The sequence below is a fragment of the Vanacampus margaritifer genome, chromosome 15, assembly GCF_051991255.1.
Source record: "Vanacampus margaritifer isolate UIUO_Vmar chromosome 15, RoL_Vmar_1.0, whole genome shotgun sequence".
In the NCBI taxonomy this organism is placed as follows: Eukaryota; Metazoa; Chordata; class Actinopteri; order Syngnathiformes; family Syngnathidae; genus Vanacampus; species Vanacampus margaritifer.
In genome coordinates, this window is record NC_135446.1 from 9,081,385 (window position 1) to 9,106,540 (window position 25,156).

The window sequence follows — 25,156 nt, forward strand, 5'->3', positions numbered from 1 at the left end:
CATAGAACAAAACATTCCTGTAACACCTTGTGATGTCACTCATGAAAACCACACCAAGAGCTGACAACAGCTGGAATTGATTCTATTTTTGGATTGGTTTTGTTTAACATACAAAGCGTTTCCTTTCCAGACGGCATCAACTCACTTTGACCTGCCAGGCCGGAAAAAGGACAGCAAAAAGACTCCTGACTCACAAGGAGCATCAACACACCCTTTCTTTAGGTTATTCCCTCCAAATGGACAATAACACAATACCCCCAAAAATTATTCATCAAATTTTTCTTTTATTGGTAAGCCACTGATTACCAAGTAATTATATTATATGTACATATACATATATATATATATATATATATATATATATATACACACACACAAATGGTATTTATGGATGTCGGTAAACAAAACAAACAAAGCAATTTACCAAACAAATCTAGTGGCGAAAAGCTGATGTGTGTTTTGTCTTCAGATGTGCGAAGATGACAGTGAAAAGCTGAGAAGAATAAGTGAATGCCTTGGCAGTAACTGCAGTGTCAATCATTCCTTTTTCCTGAATTACTAGAATTAGCGTGGTGACGAGATTTTGGAATGTGCTGTTTTTGTGTGATATCGCTTATCAAAAACGAATCCAGAAAACGTCTTCAATTAAATGAAAACGGAGCGAGTGTGTGCGGCGAGTACGCTCGCCTGCCACCTAGAGTTTGGGCCGCAGAGATCCCACGGCGGGCTTGTCGGCGCAGAACTCTTTCCACCAGGACGGCCTCTCCAGCGCTTGGTGGCCCTGCATCACCGTGGACCAAAGGTTCTTGTACAGCTGCGGCCGTGGGGGCAAAAATTTGCATAAAAAATATTGTAAAGAAATATTTGGGCTTGACTTCTGCTTTAATTCCAGCATGTGTGAGTACTGCACGTAACAAAGAACTTGCCTGTCCGTCAGCGTTGCCGATGGGGGAGTTGAGGATGAAGTCCGGGGGGGCTATCGCATCAACCAGTGCCACTGCCTCATCCTTCAGCTGCAAACAACTTGACTTTACTTGATTTTCACAGCAGCCTGCCTTTACCATTTTGCTAAGGATGATGCATCATCATCATCATCATCATCATCATCATCATCATCAAAGGGTGTGCAGGACCTGCGCGCAGAGAGTAAGAATGGCCGTCTGGATCAAGTGGGCCGGCTCCCTTCCGCTCAGGAAAGCACCTGCACAAAAGCACACAAAGCTTGACTCTGCCAATACAGTATATCGACTTATTGATCGGGTTGCACTGGCTAAGCCTCAGCACTTCGCCAAAAATGTCATTTGCCTCTCAAGAATTCTTGAAAAAGGAAAAGGTACATGTTAGCACTCCCAGAAGTCTTTGCGGCAGAACAGTTCGAATTAACTAATTCACTCCCAGCCGTTTTCACTTAAGCAATCCCCTTCGCTCCCAGCTATCTTACTAGATTTTGACAGATTTTGCAAGACCCACAGAATATTGTGTTCAATTGCTATAAAAACATGGAACCTACCAAAAGAAAGATTAGAGTCTCTTCTTTTATCAGGAAAAAGTATATTTGTATCTGTTTCTGATTTGCAGCAATTAGCATTAGAATATAGCTAAATTTCATCATTATTCACAAATCTGCTTAAAATCTGTGCGTAAACGAGCTTGTTTTCAACATTGCCCTGGTCGATCTCTTCTACTCTGCTGCTACCTGCTGGCCGTTTTTGTAATAACTATCATTGCTTCAACCGTTTTGTGCAGTTGAGAGGTAGCACCAAAGCCTTTTGTATGCTCTAGTATAAAAACAACAACATAAAAAAAACACATCAATACGTCTTTGGGACACTTAAAACATAGAACGTATTTATACGTTTTGGGGAGCAAGTGAGTTAAGCTCCATTTAAATCAGAGTGTTAAAAATACACCAATTTAACACCAAAACTGTAAAACTAAATTTTTTGTTTTGTCAGTCTTAGATTCTCAAAACACAAAATGTAAAACTTTGGACTGAAAATTAACATATATACAGCGTTCCCTCGTTTCTCGTGGGTTCATCTTTTGCGGTCTCACGGATTTTTTACAGCGTGCTTTTTGTTTTTGTTTTTTTACAGTGTATGCACCCGCCGTCCATCGCCGCCACCTGCCACCCACCCCACGGTTCACGCAGGCCCACAGCACTCGAGTAGCGTTTCGGGGCCACCACGGCGATGCGGTCCCGCGGTCAAAATGGGTTTACGTGTCCTGCCCCGTATCCTCATCATTGAAATTAAGATTGTCCGTACCGAAATAGTCGTGGACGTTTAAAAATCCTCGGTGTCCTGGAGGTCTTTGGGCGGCCTGGAGATAAAGGACCGACAAATGCCGGATTTTTACCCGGAATGGGAACCATCGCCGGCGGGATAACTTTTTGAAAATCCTCGGTGTCCTGGAGGTTTTTGGACGGCAGTATATCCTCAGCCGTACGTTCTCCCGGGGATTCGTCTCGACGAGATCTTTCCAATGGTCTATGGCTTGTCGCGTTCGCGACATGGAGATAGAGGGCCCGACAGTTTCCCCAATTTCATGCCCAGGAACGCTCCAGCGTGCGTCCTCCACCGCCCCACGGCTCACCCCTACATTACACCGCATGCGTGTGTATTGCGGATCCGCTCCACCGATTTGTTTCCATATCCAGCTTGCTCAAATTACACCAGCTGCGTATGCGCTGCGGATCGACTGCCGACCAGCTTGTCGTGCCGAGACCGCCAGACGAATAGACAAACGCGGGCAGGCGCCGGCCACCAGGCAGCAATGCGCTCCCGAGCCTCCCGGTATTATCATTATTAAAATTTGTGTCATTTGTAACAGCTGTTTTGTTGTTGTTGTGTGTTTTTTTCCATTACTATTTTATTTAAAAAAAAATGTTTTTAGGAAAACATACAAATGGATCGATCGTCGTTATATTTTTGTTTCTCAAATAAATGTTTTGGATATTAGTTTAATTCTATTTTATTGTTATTACTATTTTAAAAACTACAAAGGTTTGAACACTGAGAGGGTTTAGGCCTACTGTATTTAAATAAGAGATACAGTATGAGAAAATGTTAACGCCTAAAAACAAAAGTACATGTATAGTGTGGTGAGGTGTTAGCTTTAAAACATATATAATAAATGAGAAAAAATATTGTATAAACAAAAAAACATTTACAATAAATAAAAAATAATATACTGTGCTGTATAATAAGTAAATTAAAAAAAACTTTAATGGGAAAAAATGACTGTAAATGAAAAAGAACATATATGATGAATGAAAAAGCTAAAAATCATACCTAAACAAAAAAAAAGATATATAATTAACGAAAAAATATATATATAATTAACGGGGGGAAAATGTACGCAGATTTCCATTATTGAGTGTAGATTTTGGAACGGAACACCCGCAAGAAACGAGGGAACACTGTCATACATCACCTCCTGGATAAGGTGCTTTGAAAAGTAGGTGCATGTGTGCATTCACCTTGGTAAAGTGTGGCCATGTGGCTGCTGAGACTCCACAGACCATAAAGGGCACAAAGCTTCCCAAGGACCTCACGCAGTTGGCTGGGCGTGTCGTCATCTCGAGTCCACTCGTGGAACCTCTGGAGGCAGCAGTGTTCGATGTAGGCCAAGGCCAGGTCGCGGCAGTAGTACACCTGGACAGACAGACTTCATTCATTTCAATGGAAAATGTTCAATTGGAATGAAACTGAAATCAACAATTGTGCCGCAGAACAAAAAAAAAATCATTTCCTGCCTGGCTGTTGTTCCGGGCCTCAAAGTCGTCTTGTCCCGAAGCCCGTTGCTGCTGCAGCCTCTTGTGACTTTCCTCCAAGAGGAAGCACACCAGCCACTTGTAGGCCGCCAACGCCACTGACGAGGAAGCCATCAAAAGCAATGAAGCCTTGGATTGTGTGAGCGTCACCTCGCCGAAGGAGAAAAGTACCTGCGGAGTCCATGCAGTCGTCAAGCGTGCGCGCTGCAAAGCGGCCGTCTCGGATCTTGTGGAAATCGTCCAGGAAGTCCACGGAGTGAAGAGGAGACCGGATGGGCACGCCGTCTGAAAGCGGGTTCAGTGTCAACACAAGTGTCATACATCCAATTTCATTTAAAACAAGGACAAAAAAATAGTACTCATCCATCCCAAATATAATAATAATAATAAAGCCTAAGTCAGTGACTGATTTGGAGGGCCATGAAAAGTGCAACCCTCAATGTTATAGAAAGAAGAAAAGGCTGAAGACTGACCACGTCGCTTGGCGTCCATCCACGCCATCAGGTAGTTGCTGGTTTGCTGCAGTAACACGTTGTTGTCCCCCTCGTAGGTGCAATTGGGGTCGTTGTCGTCGCGTAGATTGCCCAGGCGGTTCACTGCGGAGGCGAGCAAAGCGCAAGGAAGCATCAAGTGTGGCTAGCTAACTGGCTAGGAACGCTCTATGTACATGAAACTCGCCCTGCCTACTCATACTAGTACCATCATTGGGGACAAAAACAACAGAATTGATTGGGGGGTGGGGTGGGGGGGGATTTGCTGCCTGGAACAGCAGCCAGAGCTAGCTAGGCAGAGCTCGCTAGGCAGAGCTCGCTAGGCAGAGCTAGCGAGCTCTGCCTATCTAGCTCTGGCTAGGAAAGCACTATGTAGATGTGCTGGGTGCGGGGCCCCGAGGGATGAAATACGGAAATACCCACTGGCCAGGTAACCGTGACCGCCACACGCCTCGCGGCACTCCTGGATCCCTCGCTGGGCCGTCCACGAGGCCAAGGGCTTGCCGGAACAGGCCAGCGCGTGGAGCTCCCGGCCCAACTCGGCCTGCCACACACATGCGCGCGTTTCCGGTCAGGTGGCAAATATGTGAAACGTCTTATCATTTGGAATCCCTCGAGACATGTGGGAGGAGGAGATCAATTTGGATCCTCTTTATCATCAATGTCCAAACGCCGCCGGCACATTCTGTACTTTTGTGATGTGAGCTATTTTGTGCACGAACGCACCTGTGTGTCAGAGTTCTCCTTCATCATCTGCCCCATGCGAAACTCCACAAAGTTGCTGAAGAGGGATTTGGAGAAACGCTCCAGAGCGTAGGCCGCCGCCAGGTACGGAATCAGACGCCATTGCTGCAAAGACAAAGACCGATGTTTGTTTTTTTAATAAGGAAAAATAGGAAATATCGCACTATAGTAATGTATTTCACAAAAACAGCTTAAGGGCATAAAAAGAATGAAAAAAAAAGTGTGCGTCATGATTTTATGCTACAAAAAAAGGAAAATACACGCACTGCCTGTGGGTAACTGTCTTGTCATCTAAATCACCGCATAATCAAAGCTAACCATTAGAATGAAAATGCTGTTAAATAGATGATAGCATTTAAACTAAATTGAGTATTAACAGGCAGATCTATGTCGATGTTTACCATCCATCCATTTTCTTAACCGCTTATTCCTCTTTAGGGTCACGGGGGTGCTGGAGCCTATCCCAGCTGGCTTCGGGCAGTAGGCGGGGCACACCCTGAACTGGTTGCCAGCCAATCACAGGGCACACAGAGAAGAACAACCATTCATACTCACAATCACACCTAGGGACAATTTTAGAGTGTTCAATTAACATGCAAACTCCACCCAGGAAGGCCGAAGCCCGGACTCGATTTCACGTCCTCTGCACTGGGAGGCGGACGTGCTAACCAGTCAGCCACCGTGCCGCCTGTCGATGTTCAAAACACCCAAATTGTTTTCTCTTTGAGAGTAAATTTCAGTCGGTCCCTCATACCCAGATTCGAAGGGGAGAACAAAATAAGACTGGCAAAACAGCCTTGCCTCTAACCTGCAACTGGTACTCGAGGACAGGAAGCTCCTGGCCGTCCTTGGGTCCAAACTGCCTCCTAGTGGCGGAGAAGCGTACCGCCACGGTCAGAGCCAGCTTGAGGTTGACCAGGGCCATCCTGGCAATGGACACCCGGCCTCCGGACAGGGCGCCCAGGGATGCCCCGAAACGCTTGTTGGGGTCCTTGACAAGCGTAAAAGCGTTGGCCTCGACGTTCGCAAAGGTGGATCGGGAGGAGGACGGTGTTTACCTGGAAAGGCGTTGCGTAACTGCCAGCGGGAGTCACGTCTCCCGTTTTGTTCAGGAGATTGTCCCGCGGGATTCTCACCTTGTGGAACATTACGAACCTGCGTGCAGTAATTCATGGCGAGTCAGACATCAACTTTCGCAAATACGTGCGCGTAAAATATGTACTTTCTAGGCTAAATGCTAAAAATGTAGCATTTTTTCCCATAATGCCACAGTGTTGATTTAGAAAAAAAACATTTTTTGCAGCATTCTGCCTACCTTATAATCTTGTGTCCAAATTAAGTACATAAACATTTCTGTTCTGCATTTTTTTCCCATAATGCCATGGGGTATGCGCAAGTCATTTGAACATATTTGCAAGAAAGTTTTAACATATTTGCAAGTACGTTCAAACATATTTGCAAGTAGGTAATTCAAACGTATTCGCAAATCAAAAATTTGAATTGGCAGTTCCACGCTCCTGTACTCCAAAGCTAGCGAGCGTACCCGTTATCCAGTCCGTTCTGACCCAGCTTCTTGCCCATATCACCGACCAACACGCCAGGCAGCGCCAGCAGCGTCTTGGGATCTCTCACCTGGGTTAAACGCTCACTTAGATTTGCGCTAATACACCAGAAAGAGACACTAAAAGGGGGGGAAGGGCAGAGCAAAGCAGCGTACCGGAACCACGAAAGAGTGCAGGCCACGGCAAACGCCGTCCGCCGTGTAGAGTTGTGCCAACACCAACGCGTGGGTGGCCGTCTTCCCTAGGTTGCCCACCCAGAACTTGGCTGCCTCGAAATCCGGAGAGTTGATGACAAACTCCTGCAAAACATCGCGGAGCCCAGCAATAGACCAAAAGGTCATGTTCAGAAACCACGGGCGTATGCGAGCGTTTTCCCACCTGTGTGGACGGCTCGTAGGTGGCGGTGGTCCTCATGGCTCTGGTGTTGCTGCCGTGACTCAGCTCGGTCAGCGCGAAGCATCCGAACGCCTGCGGGAAAATGGAGAGAACGAGCGTGTTACGACCGGATGGACGTGATGTGGATATGACCACGGCGCTTACCGTCATATCGTTGGTGGCATCCACAAACTTGTGGTGTCGCGCTGAACCGCTGCTGGCGACCGTTGCTCCAAACATCTGAGCAACAAATGTCGCAGTTTAGAAAAGCTCAGCTCTAAAATAACCTTTTATAAATATTTGGGTAAATAAAAACAGCATTTTTTTCCCCCATTGAACACTATTTCATTTTGAAACAAAGTGTAGAATATTTGGCAAACAACACAATTTTTAAGGTTAAATAAATAAATTAATGTTAAAATTTGTCTTCGGTTTTAATTCTTCTTAGTAAGTCAGTGTCCTACCACTGATGAGCTATTTTTTCAAACGGCTACTAATGTTGTCCTTGCAGCTAACTAGTACCCACTGGTACTGTTTTTTTCTTTTTTTTCTTTTACGTAAAATACAAAGCAAAAAGGCCTACCCGTTTGCAGTGTCTCTTACACCCCCCCCTCCTCCCCCAACCCCCATGTGGAACTATTCGCCGCTCTTCTACTCAACTCTGCAAGTATCCATTCATATTGTGCTCTGCTTAAACGTCCTCAAAAAAGAAAAAAGGAGCTCATTACTGGTGACAGCCAGGATTCGTGGTTATTGAAATCTTGACTAAAAACCATGGTAATCGGCCCATGCCTAGTTGCGACTAAGTGGCTGTTAAAGTAGCATTAGTTTGAAGGTTTAGAACCCCCGGGACATTCATACTGAATTCTGTTAGCTATGCCCCAAAAAAATCGATTCTCATAAGAATCGCGATTCGCGATTCTCATTTAGTACGATTCAGAATCGATTTTAAATGTCCCAAAATCTATTTTATTTAAATTATTTTATACGGTCTTGCCTTTGTCTGCGTGTGCCTTTATTTGGAGCGCTGTTCATGTTGTACCCGGTTTGGCCACTGAGAGGCAGTGTGGTTCCACGCGGTCTAATACACCGTTAAGTTGTAGCCACATTAAAGAGCAGAAGGAAAAAGTCATGATCAAGTTATTCCAATAGTTTTAGTTTTGTTTTTCCAGCGTGGAGCCATTCTTTTGAGTGATAAAAGTGCCGCGAGTAGAGCGCTAATTAGCATTAGCGAGTCAGACTGGCGTAAATAATTACAATTCCTTGCACATCTATAGATTAAAGCAAAAATCATTGTCAATCAAATCATTTTGAATCAAAAATCTTTCTCAATCGAAAATCGATTCTGAATCGAATCACAGACCCAAAAATCGGAATTGAATCGTGACACATTCAAAGATTCCCACCCCTAGTGTTTCACATTATATGTTATTATTATTACTCTCCCGAGTACTCACGCCTTTGTTGAGGAAGTACTTGGCCGCCAAGGACCAGTCAAACATTCCCAAGCAGTCGTTGAGGACCACCGTCTTCCACGGGTCGGCCATGGCCTCGTCATTGGTCATGAAGTCGTAGCGGAACAGTTGCTTCACCCTGTATGTTTCCAACCCAAATGGATCTTTGAGTCTCGTTGTAAGCGTGTGCAAAATATGTAGTCCACCTGGTACCTGAGGAAGGTGAGTTCCCGCATTTTCTCCATAGGGAGGTCTTCACCCGGCGTTCTGGAGAAAAGTGGGTCGTTCTCCAACACTGTGAAAACTTGTTGCTGTAGCACAACATAACAAGAAAGGTGAGATCAGAAGACCACACAACACTTACCGTCTCACTATACCTTCAACGCCAAAGCCTCTTCTCCTTCCAGAAAGACAAGCATGTCCTTCCACGGGAAAGAAGCTTTTCGTCTGTAGACGTCCAGCGGCCCGCTCGGGAGGTCAGCCACTTGCTGCTTCATTGTCTTCAAAAGCGTTGCAAATGAGTACAGGATGACCTTTCATTGGTCACATTTCTTCATCATTATACCGCCCACCTACCACATTTGACTCCAACCTACAAATATTAACACCACTCTGGACATTCACACCAATACTTTACAAAAATCAGAATTTTCACACAGTGCCACAATTCTTGCTCATCTTCCAAACCATTTTACCCAGTTATACTTTCACATATTCATAAACTTCAATGTCAGTTTTCCAGATGACATTTACCTTTCACCTCATTAACTCATATATGATCAGTCCATGTACGAACAGAACTAAATGTCAAATAGTTTTTTTAATCGTTTCAAGCAACAATTCCATCATCTCGCCAGCATGTCAGTTTAGCACCAGATCCTCAGCAATCACACACAATTCCTACACAAGTGCCTCTCTCGTTACTTAGTTTTAATATTAAATGATTGACCTCTTTGAACGCATTTTGCTCGTCATTTGGTTTTCAAGTTTTCAATGCAGAGCAGAGGTCAAGGGCTGTCGCTTGGCAAACTGTCTTCATGACAGAGCGATGAGATACATGTGGATTATTCACAATAAATCAACTAAAATCAGTAAAGTCTAACGCCAGCCTTCACACCGTCAATTACATTTTAGAAGCGGCAACATATGCTTCAAATTCGCTTTTATGGCGTGTTTTTCATTCATCCTACCTGTGCAGTCGACTTTTTGTGAACGTTGAACGCGAGCGATCAAGAAGAATGCAAGAAAAGTCCAGCTCTGTGGACATTGGTCTAGGACACGCCCACGACACTCTGAACCCGGAAGTTACTCGCAGCGAGCCAGGCGCATGGGAAAAGGGAAGCTACCGGCGGCCATCTTGTGTTGCCACTCAAGCCGCCTAACTTGAACACATTGATTTCGCCTTAGCGTTTCAACGCTATCTTCTGCCTCTACGGCGAAAATGCCACCAGATACATTTCAATGCTAAGAAAATGACAATTTTCTCCCGGTGTATCACCGGGTGTTACTTAGATGTCTGCAAAAATATTGTCAGAACCATCAGCAATCAAGTGAAAGTAAACCCCAACAGGAAAAAAATCGCTTTGAAATGTAAACCTAACCTCTATGAGTCACAATTCACGATATTGGGATAATAATGGTTAATGCAAATAAGTGAAGTTCACCATTTAAGAGACTCTCATTACTTCATACAGGGAGCTTAGCGTAAACCACGCAATGGTAAGTGTTTCTAACGAAAAAATAACATGTCAGTATAAGTGGGAACGTAAAGTGGCTGGCTTTATAAAGGCTTCAATGGGAGGCTTTTATTAACAGTCCATTTGTACAAGCCTGTGGCCAGTGGTATGGTTTTAGAGTACTTTATCCTACACTTTACCAAATAACAAAAAGACTCTCTTCAGTTATGTACTTACATGGAAGTATGGGCAAACATGTCATCTACCATTTTAATGATTTTACTTTTTTATATCAAAGCACATGACAAGTGATGCACAGGGCACAATATACACGAAGTGTGTGTAGCAATGAGGCTTAACATTCTGAGCTAGTTCACGAGTCAGACATCTCCATCTCACTAATTTAGTTTGACAGACAATGACACAGTCAACGAAATGTCTCATTTTCCAACAGAGGTTCACGTGAAACATAATGGTTAAACAAACGAATCGCAACAGCACAAAAAAGCGTGGCGAGCCTCTGTCGTGTTTGTTAGGGGTTCGACCCGGAGGCCGCAACATCTTCGTCGTCAGGGGGGCAGGCGACAAAATCGGCCAACATGGCGGCGATGGCGTCGTCATGCATCTGGGGAAGACAAAATACGGCTAATATTCAATTCTGCCTGCGTTGAGTGATAAGCGTCCAAAGATTGTGATGCGGGTAGATCATTTCTTTCAACTCAAGTACAAGGCGACTGAAAACCCCTTTCAAATATGTATAAATGATCCATTTGTATTTTTTTTTCTTTCAATGATTTATTTTTGTTCCTTCTCCCAATTAAACGGAAAGCAACTTGTCAAAATAGCATCATGTTTACCTTTCTCTTGTCAGTGCTTGGTCCTGCCTCTTGGTCCTCGTGTGCGTCGTCATCTCGCTTGCGCTTAACTCCCTTCCCCTCGTCGCCGTCGCTCTCTTCCTCGCCTCTCTCCATCCCCGCACACTGCGTGTCTTTGACCTTTTCTTCCTCTTGGGGGCGCTCTTCAGAGACCGACAAAGCTGCGGGTTCTGCAGGCGGTGTGCTGCCGCCCTCAGGGAGGGCCGCCAAGAGTTCGTTTTGAAGGACAGGCGGCTGGTCGTCACCGGCGTCGGCTTCCTGTGCGTGGGCCGGCGCCGCCTCCTGTTGGCGAGTGCAGTGAGTGAGACACGGACACGTTTTCTATTGCCTTATTGTAAAGTTTCTATTTTGACCTGACCTTGTTGACAAATTAGTTACTTGGGTTAAAAAGTGTTGAATAAGCGAGTACAGTAATGTTGGCATTTTTGTCTTTATTTTCTGTGGAACCGAGACTGCCTTGTTTTCGCCTACCTGCCGTTGCAGTGGAAACACGCCGTCCGCTGGCTCGTGCTGAGGGGCGGCCGCGGTGGTCGTCCCGTCCTCGGCCGGCTCTTCCCTCTCCTCCGGAGCGCCTCCAGTCACGCACAGGATCTGAGGCATGGTGGGGTCGTCCATCCTCTCACTCTCCTCCTCCTCGTCCTCTCTGGCCCCCTCCAGGACTCCGATGCTCTCCACCTCCTGCACCCTGGCGCGCTCGTCGGCGACGTCGGCTCTGCTGAGCTGGATCTCCTGGATGCCTCCCACGGTTTCTCCGTCCCCGCTCAAGGCGGCCGGCGCTATTTCTGCCCGGAGCACCTTCTCCTCTTCGATGCCGCCGACATTCACGTTGTCCTCTGCTCCCTCCAAGGGAGGCATCGGCCCGTCTTCGCCCCCATCTTCTTCTTCCTCGTCTTCCTCCTCGTCCTCCTCCTCCTCCTCTTCCAACTCCTCCCCTTCGTCAAACTCATCGAACTCCTCGCCCTCGTAAAACTCGCCCTCATGAAAATCGCTGCCTTCCTCCTCCTCGTCTTCATCTTCCTCCAGCTCTTCGTCATCCTCCATGTCTTCCTCTTCGTCCTCGTCGTCCGTGCTGTTGATGTTGATGACGGCCGAGTCTTCGTTGTTGGAGGCGGCGGGAAGTCTACCCTGCGGGGGGCCTAGCTGATTCTGCATCTGGTGCATCTGGAGGGGCAGCCCCAGTGCTGCGGAGGCCGAGGGCTGCATCAACATCTGCTGGAGTTGAGGTCTGACTGCCGGCGTCTCGCCCTCGCCGCCCTGCGGGACAAGTGAGACCACCGAGGAGGTGGGAGGAGCAAAGGAGTTCACTGGGGCGGCCGGAAGCGGGGAGGCAGCGAGGTCATTGGGGAGGGAAACCCCATCCGTCGTTGTGGGAGCCACCGCCACAGGCTCAGCGGCACTTCCCGCCGGCACGACGGCAGCGGCAGGGTTCTGAGGCGGAGCCGCAGAAGTCTCGACGGGCTCGCGTGCCTCCGCAGCGAGCATCCCCGGAGGAACGATGACTACGCTGTCGTCGGAGTCACTGGCCAGCGAGATCTCTACGTCCTCGGCTTCCTCTTTGTCGTAGCGCACAAAAACGGCTCTCTGCCCCTCTGGGGGGCCCAGGCTGGACGGCTCGGGCAGGTGGTGTGCGTGCGGGGACAGGATGGAGTCATTGGAGGTGTGGCCCGGAACCAGAGACAGATGGTTCTCCAGGGAGCCCAGCAGAGCGAGCGAGTGGCGCGTGGGGAAGGGGCCTGAGGAGCCGGGGCCCCCGAGAAGGGTGGGCAAGGGGAGGCCGGGGGTCGGGCCCTGGGAGGACGGGAGGACAGGAGCAGAGGGGGTGGGCTTTAGGGTGAGGGGTGGTAAGGGGATGGCGATGGAGGGAGCGCGCGGGTGGACCAGGGAGTTACACATGGTCAGCGCCTCGGCACAGAACGAAGACACCTGAAAGGGACCGAGATCAGCACACTGAGTATGTTGCTAACGGCAACAACATCAGCATCAGCATCCAACCTGGAGGTTGCGGTCCGCGCGGCCTTTGCTGAGAATGGACACAGCGCAGGTGAGAGGTGGCGGCCACGAGGGGGACGGGACCAGAACAAGAGCCAGCAACAACCTGAGAGTCCAAACACATGATGATGATGACACACACAAGGGAAATTCACAAAACGCACCAATGGGAAGATTTTGATATGCACGATTCTGTGGTGAAGATAATACTTTTTATTTAAGACTTGGTCCTGCTTGTATTATGGGTGTGTTGGAAAAGGCTCTGTATCATTAAAAAAAGATTTGAGTGCACCGAATCGTTCCTTTGAAATGTATCGCGATACGTATCGGATCTGGAATCCAATCTAGATATATCTGGTACAATTACAGTACTGACAAGTAAATTCAAATATATGTAAAATTACAACTAAAAACATAATTGCATCACACCCTCTTGAACTAAGCCGTACCATATTGAATCAAATCGTAATACCCGAACCGAATTGTTCCACTTTCAAATCAAACTGTCCTTGAAATGTTTCGCACCCATATATCGACAGATTCTGGGTGTCACAATTGAACATTTTTAGAATCGACTAATCTGATTAATTTTAATTTTGCAGTTAAGTGTATTATAAAAGCATTTCCCCCCTGATTACTGTTTATTAACCAGTGATTGGTATTTATTTCGTACTGCGTATTATGATCAATTAAATAGGGGAATTGATGTTACCAGTTTAGTCATTGTTTTCCAAAATATAAACAGATGTTTACAAATGTCTTATTTTGATTAAACACAGAAGATAATCTGTCTTCTATCATGAAGGACATACAGAAATCAGTGAACAATTACTGTTGATATGCTAAAATCAGAGGATTTTAAATAAAAAAATGGCTCCAAACGATTACTTGATTTAAAAAAGAAATTGTTGTCAATTAATTTGATAATCGATTACTTGATTTAAAAAAAAATTGTTGTCAATTAATTTGATAATCAATTACTTGTCGATTCAATTTGACAGCTCTAGTTGACTGTGCGTGCATAGCATACCTGTAGAGTTCCCGCCGCGTCAGGGCGCCACCGTATTGCCCGCTGATGCCCCCTGCAGACTCGGAGGCGCCATTGCAGCTGGACTGCTGCTGCTGCAAGCGCACGCACAACGGCAGCAAGACCTCATGGAGACGCTACCGCACAATGTACACGCGATCAAATGTTACAACCCTCTCGCTCTCAAAACGGAAATTAAAGCCATTGTCGGTTTGTGTCAACGTGAAGCATTTACCTTGTGCAGATCATCCTTTAGCAGGGTTCCGCTGGTCAGGATAATTTGTCTCAGTGCTTAACGGGAAAAGAAAATAATTTATTTTGTCGTCCAGAAAGACGATAAGAGAACGTTCCAGCAACTCACCCTTGAGAGCTGAAAGGCAAGTATCCTGGTTGGCCAAAATGTCGCCTTTCCTCTGGAGGGAGGGCCCGACTGCATCGGCCATGACCAACTGTTTGGTCCTGCGAGGGCCCGGTTTGCCTCCGGGAACCACGTCGGCCGACAAGCCCGCGCGGAGCTGCGGCAGCAGGTCAGGCAAAAGGACACGGTCCGTTTTAGTGATGCTGTATGCTCACGACAAAAAAACGAATGCACAACACACCTTGATGGACTCGGCCCCAGGCGTGATGTCACCGAGGAGGTGGGAAAAAAGGAGCTCGGTGTGGCTGGGGCTCCCCTGGAGGATGCCGGCGGATGCTCCGGCCACCTTCACCCACGCTTCCAGGCTTCTGTACACGGACACGCGCACTGAGCTGCAGGATTAAAAAGGGGACGTCGGGATTTAATTGTGGCCCACATTTTACATTCAGGACATCAATTTGAAAGTAAATAGAGGCGAGATGATCACTACTTCTCAATAGATACTTTGCTGACATTTTTCTAGAATGATGGGAAAGATGTTAAAGCAAAAAAGTTTGTTTGAGGGCACCTGTAGGCTCTCTGCTGTCCGGGGTTGGCTTCAGGAGGAGGCGTCCACGCACTCAGGGTTTGGCAATAGAGCCTCTGGAGTACCACGGCGTACTGTACCATGCTGCTCCGCACACTGATGTCAAGAAGAGGACAGTTAACTCATTCACTACCAGCCATTTTCACTGAAGCAACCTCCTTCGCTCCCGGCTGTTCTACTGGATGTTGACTGATTTTGCAAGGCCCACAGAATATTGTGTTATACACTATTGCTATAAACACATGGAACCTACCAAAAGAAAGATTAGAGTCTCTTCTTTCATCAGGAAAGCAATTAGCGTCTTCATTCACAAATCTGTTTAAAACATTGGCAAAAACAGCTTGTTGCAACAAAGCGCTGGCTGATCTCTTAAACTCTGCTGGCGCCTGCTGGCCATTTTTTGTAATAACTACCATTGCTTCAAGCGTTCTCTTCAGTTCATAGGCTGCATCAAAGCTTTCTGTATGTGCTAGCATAAAAAAACAAAAAATAAGTATACGTTTTTGGGAGCAAATGAGTTAAGTGCCTCAAGTGCTTTTCACAGGGCGCATGTCTGTGTGTGTGTGTGTGTGCACCTTTCAACTTACACTGTGAAGAGCGCAGATAAGATCTCCACTGTGCTGGTGTGGATAGCAGGCAGGAGCAGCAGCTTCACGCTGCCGTCGCCGGTTAAATTCTGATATGAAAAGCAAAACAGGTGGGGATGACTTGCGGGTTAATGGAAGTGTCGGTATGGAGCGTGCGGATGCTCACGATGCTCTTAGCGCTGACGGCGAGAGCCCGACACACCAGGTTGAGAATGGGCCTGACGGGCAGGCGCACGGCCGACGCTGGATCCACCCTGAAGGCATGTGGAGTTCAAATCATGAGAAAAAAAAAGTCAATCCATCGGGAAAAAAAAAGCATTTACATTTTCCCACGCTGCGAATGGTGTGTGCGTACCTGAGGGTGTGCTTGAGTGCCAGACACAACGCCGTGTATCTACGTTGCAGCTGCAGCGGCAGCAGGGCATCTGATTGGTTGAGATGAGGAAAGCCGAGCTCCACCCCGGGACCTTCGTATTGCGCCGTTCTGTCTGTGGCGGCACACAGCAGTAACATTTCGGCAAATGCGCAACAGACTCGACGACGCGCGGGTGTGCCGGGGGAGCGCATACCCGATTCAGAGCCCTGGTAGAGGTGCGACAGCACGCCATTGGCCGAAGCCAGCAGGCAGTGAACCTGATCGCTCCATCGGTGGGTTCGGCCGGCGCCCGACGCTCGGTCTGTCAGGCCACCCAGGCTGGGGAGGCGGCCGTAGCACTGACAAGCCATCTGATGGGAACCACAACACACGCATAATGTGATGCGGGACATCAACGGGAGCCATCGCGGCTCGACGCCGGGAGGACAAACCTCTTGGCTTTTCTTGTTGGAACTGTCCATTTTGGAGAGGAAGTAGGCCCCCAATTTGTCCTGAAAATATAATCAATGACGACGTATATGTACATAAAATATACATATAGATTTATATGTATATAATACATGTGTACAATAATATAACTAATGATGACGCAGCAAATGAAAGGTGACGTCACATGTCTTACCCGCAGGGATCCGCATGCTCGGGGGTAGTAGGTCATACATGCTGTCATGCCCTCCATGGCCGCCAGCTCACACTGACATCACAAGAAGACTACAATCAGGCATCTTCTCAAAAACATTTCCACTAGAGCTGCATGATATCCCTCATTTCTACTGTGTTTTACGTGTGTATGCTTTTGCTTTGTTTGAGGGTGACTGTACACAGTAGACATGACGTGACGCCGACTTGCTTTCTTTGCTCACCTCCGCCTTCAGGCCCAGCAGTGATGTGAGAATGCCCAGGACGCAGTTGAGGCCCACCTCCCGCGCCAGCTCTGCCAGCTGAGACGAATACTGCAGCAAGTCCTTCAAGATGGTCACGGCCAACTGGATGGTGTGAACGGGTGCCTGCGACTGGAGAAGAATCTTTGAGGAAACATACTCCCGGATGTGACCGACAGCGACTGACGCACGTTGAGTGTCACCTGTATGACTTGCTGAAGTGAGCGCAGCCAGGACAGACAATGTTGCTGAAACAGCTCACAAGAACTGTCCTGAACCAGCATGGCCAGGAGACACAACCCCTCAAACCTAACACAAGTGCACATATATGACTTGCTGATCCAAGGCGTGCTGTGACGTGTTGATAATTAAAGAAGACACTTACTTGGTCTTGCTGGAAGCCAGCTTGGCATTGCTAAACCCAAGTATACCGCTGACTGCACTGGCGCCCTGTCAACATGCACTTTGTTACAACTCACACTAAACACCACAATAGCAGCACGCAAACACAGTCGAAATTTTGCCGTGGGTCACGCGACAACTACAATGTGTACTAGCTTGTGACATACTGCTGGTTAGAGTGGTCGCCCCCAAAGCTTTTTTAAAAATGGTACTTTTTTTGCAGCCAGTCGGGAGTTGTAAACCCGCCGTTTCGGTCGCGGCAAAATATCCACTGCCAACACCAGAATTGTTAGCCTAAACGTGTTTTTTTTTTTTTTTAAACGTTATGTGTTTTAGAATGATCCTTTATGCTACACGACATTCTTTCTTTTCCTTCTCAGTGCGAGCACTATTACCAGTAAGTCAAGAGATGCTACCAGTCAAGAGTCTGTATTAAAACTTTTTTATTTATTTATTTTTGCTAAAATCAGTCATTCTACTCGTAGTCTTTTTTTCTTCAAGTATATACGCTTGTCCTAAAGTCCAGCGTATGAGTACTTTTGCCAGCTCAATAACAAAAGCGAGCAGGTTAGCAGTAGGCTCGCAAGGGAGCTAGCATGCGTTCGGTCGGGTCGGCGTGAGGGCGTTGTGCATGTACCTGCGTGCGGAAGACCCCATGCTCTCGGTAGCTGTCCAGCAGGCCGGGTAAATACTCAGGGCGCTGCTCCTTCAGAACCGACAAAAAACCTTCAGTCAAACGCCCAGCAGACGGGCCATGCAGCCAAGACGACGCCGACATCTTGCCTGCCTGTCCGTCAAGTCGACGTCATTAACACGCGACCAAGCATAGCGTGACGTTTTTGTTTTTTTTGTTTTTAGCGCGACCCTCCTCACAAAAACAAAAACCTTTTCTTCTTGAAAAACCTTTTCTTCTTGAAACACATGATACTTAACAACACCAGGGTGAACAAATCATTGTAGCATAGAGAAAGCAAGAAATAAAAATAATATGCAAAATAAAATATAAGTAATGCAAACTACGGGGAATTAATTTAATTACCTGGATCTTCGGAGGGGTGCTACCACCTTCTGGACGTCTGCCGCGGAAACATTAATTGACCCACATATCGTGATTTTCGCACACTGTTGCATAATTGACAATAGATTTAATTGTGATGATTAATATAGATAATATATAAATTAATATTAATTAAATTAAGTAATATTTTTATTTGATTTTTGTTTGTGCTATTTTATTAACAAATAAAGATATACGAACGTCAATTTACCTGGCTTACACATTAGTAATACAATTGACAAGATTACGTGGGTTTATATTAGTTGTCTTAAATATTTTGTTCAATAAAGTTTGAAAGAAAAAATATTACAAACACAAACACGTGACTGTACGGCCAGTCCACTTAGACAAACTTAGTAATTAAAATTTTGTTCGTAAACAAAAACTACAGTTCGATGTATAACTATAGCGTTCTATTGACTTAAGTGTTCTTTAAAAATGAATTAATTTATTTAAATCTAAAATAATACGTACTCACACATACAAGTCGGAAAATTTGAATTTGTTTTGTCGACCCGTAGAAAAATGGCTGCCATTGTGCGCGTGCGCAATATGGATTTGTCGTTCGCGCTTCGGTTCCGTCGTATTTGATGCTTCACGCCGACGTTCGCCTGCAAAACTTATCAAGTCCTCGTCTTCCATCTTTTTGTTCTTGTTGTCGATGGCGAACGAGCGCCTGCGAGCTCTGGAGGAGGTTGAGAAGGAAATCGCGATGGTCTTGCAGTGTGCCGGTCAGCACCTCTAAAATTGAGCAGCAGAGAACGGAACGAATCGTTCTTACTTTTAATAAATCACGTTTGCACTACCCTGAATATTAATCACAATGTGTGTTCGATATTATTCTGATTCATCAGATAAGTGCACGGCTGATTCCATACTTTAGTTGATTCTGCTATTTTATACGGAATCAATTGAAGAGTTGTGGTGACCAATTGTCCACATTTGTGCAGGCAACATCGTTATGGAACTTTCCAAAGACAAACACAACGCCAGCCTGCTGGACAGACAGCTGGTCCAGTTCCAGAGCTCAGTCAACAGAGTGGAGAGCGAACTGAGTGGCCAAATCCGCTATCTGACGCAGGTAACACAAACTGGCAACACAGTTCCATGCTTAAACGCAAAGTGGACTTATCCCTTCACTCCTCCAGGTTGCCACAGGACAACCTCACGAGGGCTCCACCTATTCATCCAGGAAAGACTGTCAGATGGCGCTCAACAGGGCTGAGTACGCCAAAGTCAAATTAGGAGAGCTGGGACGGACCTGCGAGGTCATGTTGGAGCCGCCGCCGCCGCTCGCATCGCAGCAAACATGAACAGAGGCCAACTTATTCGCTTCAACTTTATTTGAACAAGACAGCAACACGCACCGTGAATGCGTTTGGACTCAAATGTGTGTGATTTGAATGCATCAATATTCTTTGCTCAGCCATTAAAAATGTTTGTATACAAATAAACAGTCATTGTGGCTAGTGTCTTCGCTGCTGCCAATGGTAGCCATGGCAACGGCTAGCACAAGGGGTCCCCCTCGGCTCCGCCCTCAGCCCCCACTAAATGCAGGCGGCCGAAGTCTTGGAACACCAGCTCGTCGGCTTGAGAGGAAGAGCTGCGCAGAAGAAGAAGATGTCAAGAAAAGCTCCAGTTTGAGTAGCAAAGTGACCATTTTTAAAAACATGAACGCCTTAAAAATTCTCCATAACAAATCAATTCCCAACTGATGACCTCTTCTGCTCTTCTCACAAATAATATTCAATTTCTGCTGTCATTTGGATGCATCAACTTAATCATCATATTAAAGTCGAAGTGACCATTTGACTTATTTTGGGGAACTCTGGCCACGTTGCTACTCAGACCCGAGCTCGGCGACGCTTTCTTACTCTGCGTCAAACGTGACGAGGTCGCTACCCACGGCGGCGTCAGCTTGTGGTGCCGCTGTAAACAGCACAAATTGAATTGCACTTTAATCCTTATCAGATTAATCAAGATGATTGAGGTATGCGTCACCTGGTTCCAGGTCGCTGGGTTTGGGATGCATCAGGACAAAAGGAAGCTCCACTGACATGTCCCTGCACTCACACAAAAGGCATAGCAAAAAATTGCAATACATATACATATATACACACATATACATATATACACACATACAAACATATATATATATATATATATATATTTTTTTATTCATATTAAAACTGAGTGATCATGTCATATCCCTTTCCTGTGCTCCCACAATGCAATGCGAGCACATGAACTGTTGACGTACCCGCCACGAGACACCACCAGTTTGACTTTGACCCGGTAGGACACAACGATACCCAACATCTCCTTGTTGCAACCTTCCTTCAATCTGCAACACAAACAGCCGCCCTAAGACAAAATGATGGCCGTGCGTGCGTGCGTGCGTGCACGTACATGGTGCTGGAGGCCAAGTTGGTGTCTTGGTGCTTGAGCTTGCCATCCAGTGCCAGGCCTCTCTTCTGCCGATTGGCACCCATGCAGGGCGTCAGCGTGTACACCTGGCAGAAGGTGGAACTGGCACAGATCTGCTCGCTGGTCAAGACAATAACAAAAATGTTGTCGTAGCACAGACCAGATTTGGAAATTGGGTTGACATGTCATGCCCAAAACTCAACCGGCAGGTAGGAATGTACTCACTCGGCTTCCAGCTGGGCCACGGGACATTTGTACTGAGCCTTGGAGAACAGACAGATGTCGGCATACTGGCGCACTGCAGAGGGAGGAGCGAGATGGGACGGCGTCAAGCAGCGGCGCCGCCAACGTGTGACGTGCACTTCTGATAGCCTCTCACCTGCGATCTTCACCTTCCTGACCGTCTTGCTGGAGTTGTTGGAGATGTGGACGTTCACGCTGATGGGCTCGCCGTGGTAGTACAGCTGCCATATGAGATGATTGTTTGGCGCCATTTTTAAACATTGGAAACATCATGGGAATAAAGAGTTGATGCATGACAAAAATGCGAGATGGACAAAATGTGCTTTTAAAATGACATTTTTGCATAGAATTTATCATTCAAGGATGGTGCAAGAAGAGCAAAAAAACTTTTTCACAAAAAAGAAACTCCCTCAAAATATTAACTCATTCACTGCCATTGACGCCTAATTTGTAATATTTTTTATTTAAATCGTGAGTTAACGAGTCACGCGATTAGTTACAATTCATTTTAATCACCTGACACCCCTAATTTTCAATATTTTTTTTTTTCTTGTTCTTTTTTGTTTTATTAAAAATTCAGGCGGGGGCGATTAGAATTTGTAATCGTAATTAATCGCATGACTTTACTAGTTAACTCACGATTAATCACAAATTTTATATCTGTTCTAAATGTACAATAAAAACATTCAAGGTTTTCATACTCTTGTTAACAAAAGTGGAAAAATAATGTTAAACTAATAGAAATAGTTCAAATGAATTTTTGACGTTTATAGCCGTCAATGGCAGTGAATCAATTAAAAAGAAAACTTTTGGAGCATCGGGAGATTACAATTTTAATCATATGACTTCAATAGTTAACTCATGATTAATAATTTTTTTTATATCTGTTCTAAATGTACGTTAACAAAATTCTTGGTTTTCATACTCTTGTTCACAAAAATGGAAAAAAATGTTAAACTAATAGAAATAGTTCAAATAAATTTTTGACGCCTATAGCCGTCAATGGCAGTGAATGAGTTAAGGTATTATGTTTGTCCTGCATATCATTCCAAATCTGCCAACAAAATTATGCCTACTCTCATTGTAGTATAGGGTTGTAAAAGATCCAGTATAAATGCAACTAAGCCATTTCTGCCATCTAGTGGTGGTTGGTGATTTTACAAGAGAAAACTACAGTTGAGCCCTGAATATTTTATAACTTTCAAAAATTCCATGGTAGCACCTTGCAAACATTTTTTGAACATTCCTGTGTGGCAGTACAGTATTGATGATCATTGTTGAATCATCTTGCTATGTTTTTTTTTTTTAAATGCGATCACGCGTAATTCCAGTGTGGAAAATCATCACCTCCTTGTCCAGCGACACTTCCAGATGAAGCGGCCTCTCTGACATCAGGAAACTTCGACTGCTCTCCGCGGTGGGCTGAGGGCCTGCCTTCTCCGGGGCATACTGCACCTTCCGGATCAGTAAATGCACAGAGTTCCTGGAAGAAAGCAGGAAAAAAAAAAAATGTTGTCCACACCCGTGTCACAGTCGACCGTCTCGGGCAACCTATGGTGGAGCTTCTCGCCGGCCGTCTTAGCGCAGTAGGCCTGCAGCTCGAAATCCACGCCACACGCCTTGCCCGTGTCCTCGGGTCCGGGCTGCAGGGTGACCGAGCAGGGCAGGTCCTGGGGGATCTGAATGTACGGCGGCGCGTTAGGCTCCTCCCCAAAAAGCGAGCGGCGCGGTGTGGAGGCTTACGTTGAAGTGGAAGGGGTGCGCCTGTTGGCCCAGCCTGCGTAGCAGCTTGTCCTGGAGGGAAGTCAATGGCTCCTGATCAAGAACGCGAGGGAAGGCCTGCAAAGTGCTGACGTAGAGATCCTTCCGGAAGGACAGCCCCAGAACGTCCACATCCTCACGACCGTAACGGAACACGCACGCCAGGCTCACGAACACTGCAATGCGAAGAAGAGCGTAGCAGGCCTAATTGCTCATCAAAAAACATTTTCAGTCCTGAAATAGTTTATTTAACAACATTGGACACCACTGTCTCATGACGCACAGTTGAAACACATATAAAAAGTCTACACACCCCTGTCCAAATAGCAAGTTCTGTGCTATAAAAAAATAGTAATGCTGCATGTTAGCAAAATGGGAAGCCAGAGTTGTCAGACTTTAATACAGGAAGTGTGCACAGGTACACCCCTTTCAACTCGCGGATCCAAGTTGCAAAGTCGGGGGGGCCTGAATGGCAAAATATAATTTACCCAATTAAAAACATTTGTCTGTTTATTTATTATAACATTAATTCAGCTTGAAATAAGTAACCTAATGTAATTAGTAGGGGTGGGAATCTTTGAATGTGTCACGATTTGATTCCGATTTTTGGGTGTGCGATTCGATTCAGAATCGATTTTTGAGTAAGAAGGATTTTTTATTCAAAATGATTTGATTGACAATGATTTTTGCTTCAATTTATAGATGTTCAAGGAACCATAATGATCTAGCTAGTCGGACTCGCTAATGCTAACTAGTGCTCTACTTGCGGCACAAAGACGTGGAGCCGTCTCCACGCTGCAAAAAAACAACAACAACTTTTACTGGAATAACTTGATTGTGACCTTTTTCTTCTACTCTCTAATGTGGCTACAACTTAACAGTGTATCAGACCGCGTGGAACCACACTGCCCCTAAGTGGCCAAATCGGGTACAACATGAACAGCGCTCCCAATAAAAGGTAGTAGTATAAAATAATTTAAATAAAATCGATTTTTGGACATTTAAATTCAATTCTGAATCATACTAAATGAGAATCACGATTCTTATGAGAATAGATTTTTTGGCACACCCCTAGTATTTAGGACAGACTGCGTTAACCAGAACAGCAAACAAATTATCGGAATCAGCAAGTATTCATGTGGGATGTCAGACTTCCTCGAATGTAGCACAATAACAATGTTCTGATTTCAAAACTGGCTTCCTCTAATGGTGTGCAAAATAATTTACAGCAAACATATGTCAAGTTAAGCGACTCGCTTTTACCTTTGCGATCTTGTAGATACTCGGGATCCACCAGGAGGACTCCATCTGCACCAGCAAACATCTCGGCGTAAACTCTGCAAGTTTTACTAGTGTGCGTTTATACTCACCCACTGTATCCACGTGATCCAAGTGGTCGATGAAGTCACGCTTGCCCAGATATACACTGAGCTGTGGAGTGGAGAATAGTCAGCGCTCACCTGCACGCCTGCCGGGGTGTTCAGCCTACCTTGCAATTGGGGCTGGTCTTCTTGAAAACTCTGCAAGGAGAAAAGAAACACTTGACACGTTGAATAAAGACATATTTTAAATGGATTGTATGTTGAGCTTGAGAACTATTTCATGGACATGAGATGACAAAAACGTGGAAATGTGCACGTCGACACATTTCCTGCCTCTTGTGATCCTTAGATTGGAGGAAGAAGGAATTAGACAAAAAAACAAAGCGGCATGGGGTGGGAGGAAAAAGGCAAAAGTGCAAATGAGCAGATTGAGAGCACATCCGCTCGTTAAACAGGAAACCAGTGATTCTGGAGCACAGAAAGGTTTGTAAAGATTGAACATTCTTGTTGTTAGTGGTTCTTAGAGAAAATCTTCTATTTGTGAATTATATTTTCCCCTGGTGAGCCAAGACGTATTGGTTTTTGTGCTTTGAGGCTGTCCTTTTCCCATCCTATCCAATGAAGCAGCTGCGTGAAATGCAAACTCAGCAATCACTTGAACAACTTGTGAATGAATCTTTAATTTGATGTTTTTTTATCCTTGGCTTTACTCCCAAATTTGTTACAGCGGCATACCTTAAGCTATGTATTGGATTCAAGTGCTGGAAAAGCCACAAGTTGCATTTGGAGCAGAGCATGCAAACGAGACTTTCCGAGACCGTAAGCAAACGAAAAAGCAAAGCAAAAGAGAACGCAAGATCCCTGAAGAGTGTTTGGAAAGTACCTGGTGCCCTCTTTGTCGCCCATGTCGTCGGTGCCGCTCAGGTCGGGTTCGAGTGGCGTGTGACATGCTTTGAGCTCTTGTCCCGCTTAAAGGCTGCTTCCCGACGCCGATGACACAGACCACGCCCATCTGCTGTGATTGACACCGGTGACGTACGCATGCACGTGACCTGCCATGCTGAGTAAAAAAAACTAAACAAAAACATAAAATGCTGACTTTTCTTGCTGCTTTTCTTCACATCAAATAAAAACTACACACAATTTTAAGCAAGCAACAATCAATTTTGATTGATTCCTCTGCCAAAG

General features: G+C 45.8%; 4 protein-coding genes across 4 annotated transcripts; 1 reads left to right on the top strand and 3 right to left on the bottom strand.

The window, feature by feature from the left end:
• Window positions 1-264: 264 nt before the first annotated feature.
• Window positions 265-9,721, bottom strand: acox3 (acyl-CoA oxidase 3, pristanoyl). Its single transcript, XM_077545327.1, has 19 exons — window positions 9,592-9,721; window positions 8,779-8,901; window positions 8,615-8,712; window positions 8,405-8,540; window positions 7,113-7,187; window positions 6,951-7,040; window positions 6,728-6,871; window positions 6,554-6,642; window positions 6,069-6,165; window positions 5,819-6,001; window positions 4,993-5,115; window positions 4,690-4,810; window positions 4,249-4,371; window positions 3,947-4,060; window positions 3,758-3,873; window positions 3,482-3,656; window positions 1,134-1,201; window positions 927-1,013; window positions 265-814 (listed from the first exon to the last, which is right to left on the bottom strand). Exons 2-19 carry the CDS (start codon window positions 8,896-8,898, stop codon window positions 695-697), a joined length of 2,079 nt encoding a protein of 692 aa, XP_077401453.1. The 5' UTR covers window positions 8,899-8,901; window positions 9,592-9,721; the 3' UTR covers window positions 265-694.
• A 521-nt stretch (window positions 9,722-10,242) lies between these two features.
• pelp1 (proline, glutamate and leucine rich protein 1) lies at window positions 10,243-17,957 on the bottom strand. The gene is made up of 19 exons (XM_077545324.1): window positions 17,796-17,957; window positions 17,142-17,206; window positions 16,960-17,065; window positions 16,739-16,888; window positions 16,498-16,569; window positions 16,307-16,366; window positions 16,069-16,225; window positions 15,855-15,987; window positions 15,666-15,753; window positions 15,500-15,588; window positions 14,895-15,008; window positions 14,568-14,718; window positions 14,330-14,483; window positions 14,204-14,259; window positions 13,972-14,105; window positions 12,945-13,047; window positions 11,424-12,875; window positions 10,935-11,234; window positions 10,243-10,702 (listed from the first exon to the last, which is right to left on the bottom strand). Exons 1-19 carry the CDS (start codon window positions 17,934-17,936, stop codon window positions 10,610-10,612), a joined length of 3,618 nt encoding a protein of 1,205 aa, XP_077401450.1. The 5' UTR covers window positions 17,937-17,957; the 3' UTR covers window positions 10,243-10,609.
• Window positions 17,958-18,731: 774 nt separating this feature from the next.
• med11 (mediator complex subunit 11) lies at window positions 18,732-19,685 on the top strand. Its single transcript, XM_077545349.1, has 3 exons — window positions 18,732-18,946; window positions 19,166-19,296; window positions 19,364-19,685. The coding sequence occupies exons 1-3, from the start codon at window positions 18,877-18,879 to the stop codon at window positions 19,526-19,528; spliced, it is 366 nt and encodes a 121-aa protein (XP_077401475.1). The 5' UTR covers window positions 18,732-18,876; the 3' UTR covers window positions 19,529-19,685.
• LOC144035568 (arrestin red cell-like) lies at window positions 19,541-24,985 on the bottom strand. Its single transcript, XM_077545341.1, has 14 exons — window positions 24,852-24,985; window positions 24,136-24,166; window positions 24,017-24,077; window positions 23,910-23,954; window positions 22,629-22,822; window positions 22,437-22,564; window positions 22,233-22,368; window positions 21,022-21,106; window positions 20,868-20,940; window positions 20,625-20,762; window positions 20,476-20,559; window positions 20,217-20,278; window positions 20,090-20,144; window positions 19,541-19,818 (listed from the first exon to the last, which is right to left on the bottom strand). The coding sequence occupies exons 1-14, from the start codon at window positions 24,872-24,874 to the stop codon at window positions 19,722-19,724; spliced, it is 1,212 nt and encodes a 403-aa protein (XP_077401467.1). The 5' UTR covers window positions 24,875-24,985; the 3' UTR covers window positions 19,541-19,721.
• Between the last annotated feature and the right edge of the window lie 171 nt (window positions 24,986-25,156).

Coding starts and splice junctions, on each gene's coding strand:
- acox3 (XM_077545327.1), bottom strand. CDS start 8,898: ATGAAGCAGCAAGTGGCTGACCTCCCGAGCGGGCCGCTGGACGTCTAC. Junction 6,643..6,727: donor TGCACTCTTTCGTGGTTCCG/GTACGCTGCTTT, acceptor CGTTTAACCCAG/GTGAGAGATCCCAAGACGCT. Junction 3,657..3,757: donor AGGCCCGGAACAACAGCCAG/GCAGGAAATGAT, acceptor CTGTCTGTCCAG/GTGTACTACTGCCGCGACCT.
- pelp1 (XM_077545324.1), bottom strand. CDS start 17,936: ATGTCGGCGTCGTCTTGGCTGCATGGCCCGTCTGCTGGGCGTTTGACT. Junction 15,589..15,665: donor CCGTCAGCGCTAAGAGCATC/GTGAGCATCCGC, acceptor TTTTCATATCAG/AATTTAACCGGCGACGGCAG. Junction 14,260..14,329: donor TTGCCTTTCAGCTCTCAAGG/GTGAGTTGCTGG, acceptor TTTCCCGTTAAG/CACTGAGACAAATTATCCTG.
- med11 (XM_077545349.1), top strand. CDS start 18,877: ATGGCGAACGAGCGCCTGCGAGCTCTGGAGGAGGTTGAGAAGGAAATC. Junction 18,947..19,165: donor GATGGTCTTGCAGTGTGCCG/GTCAGCACCTCT, acceptor ACATTTGTGCAG/GCAACATCGTTATGGAACTT. Junction 19,297..19,363: donor AAATCCGCTATCTGACGCAG/GTAACACAAACT, acceptor TCACTCCTCCAG/GTTGCCACAGGACAACCTCA.
- LOC144035568 (XM_077545341.1), bottom strand. CDS start 24,874: ATGGGCGACAAAGAGGGCACCAG. Junction 21,107..22,232: donor AAGTGTCGCTGGACAAGGAG/GTGATGATTTTC, acceptor CTCATATGGCAG/CTGTACTACCACGGCGAGCC. Junction 20,145..20,216: donor ACCCAGCGACCTGGAACCAG/GTGACGCATACC, acceptor TGCTGTTTACAG/CGGCACCACAAGCTGACGCC.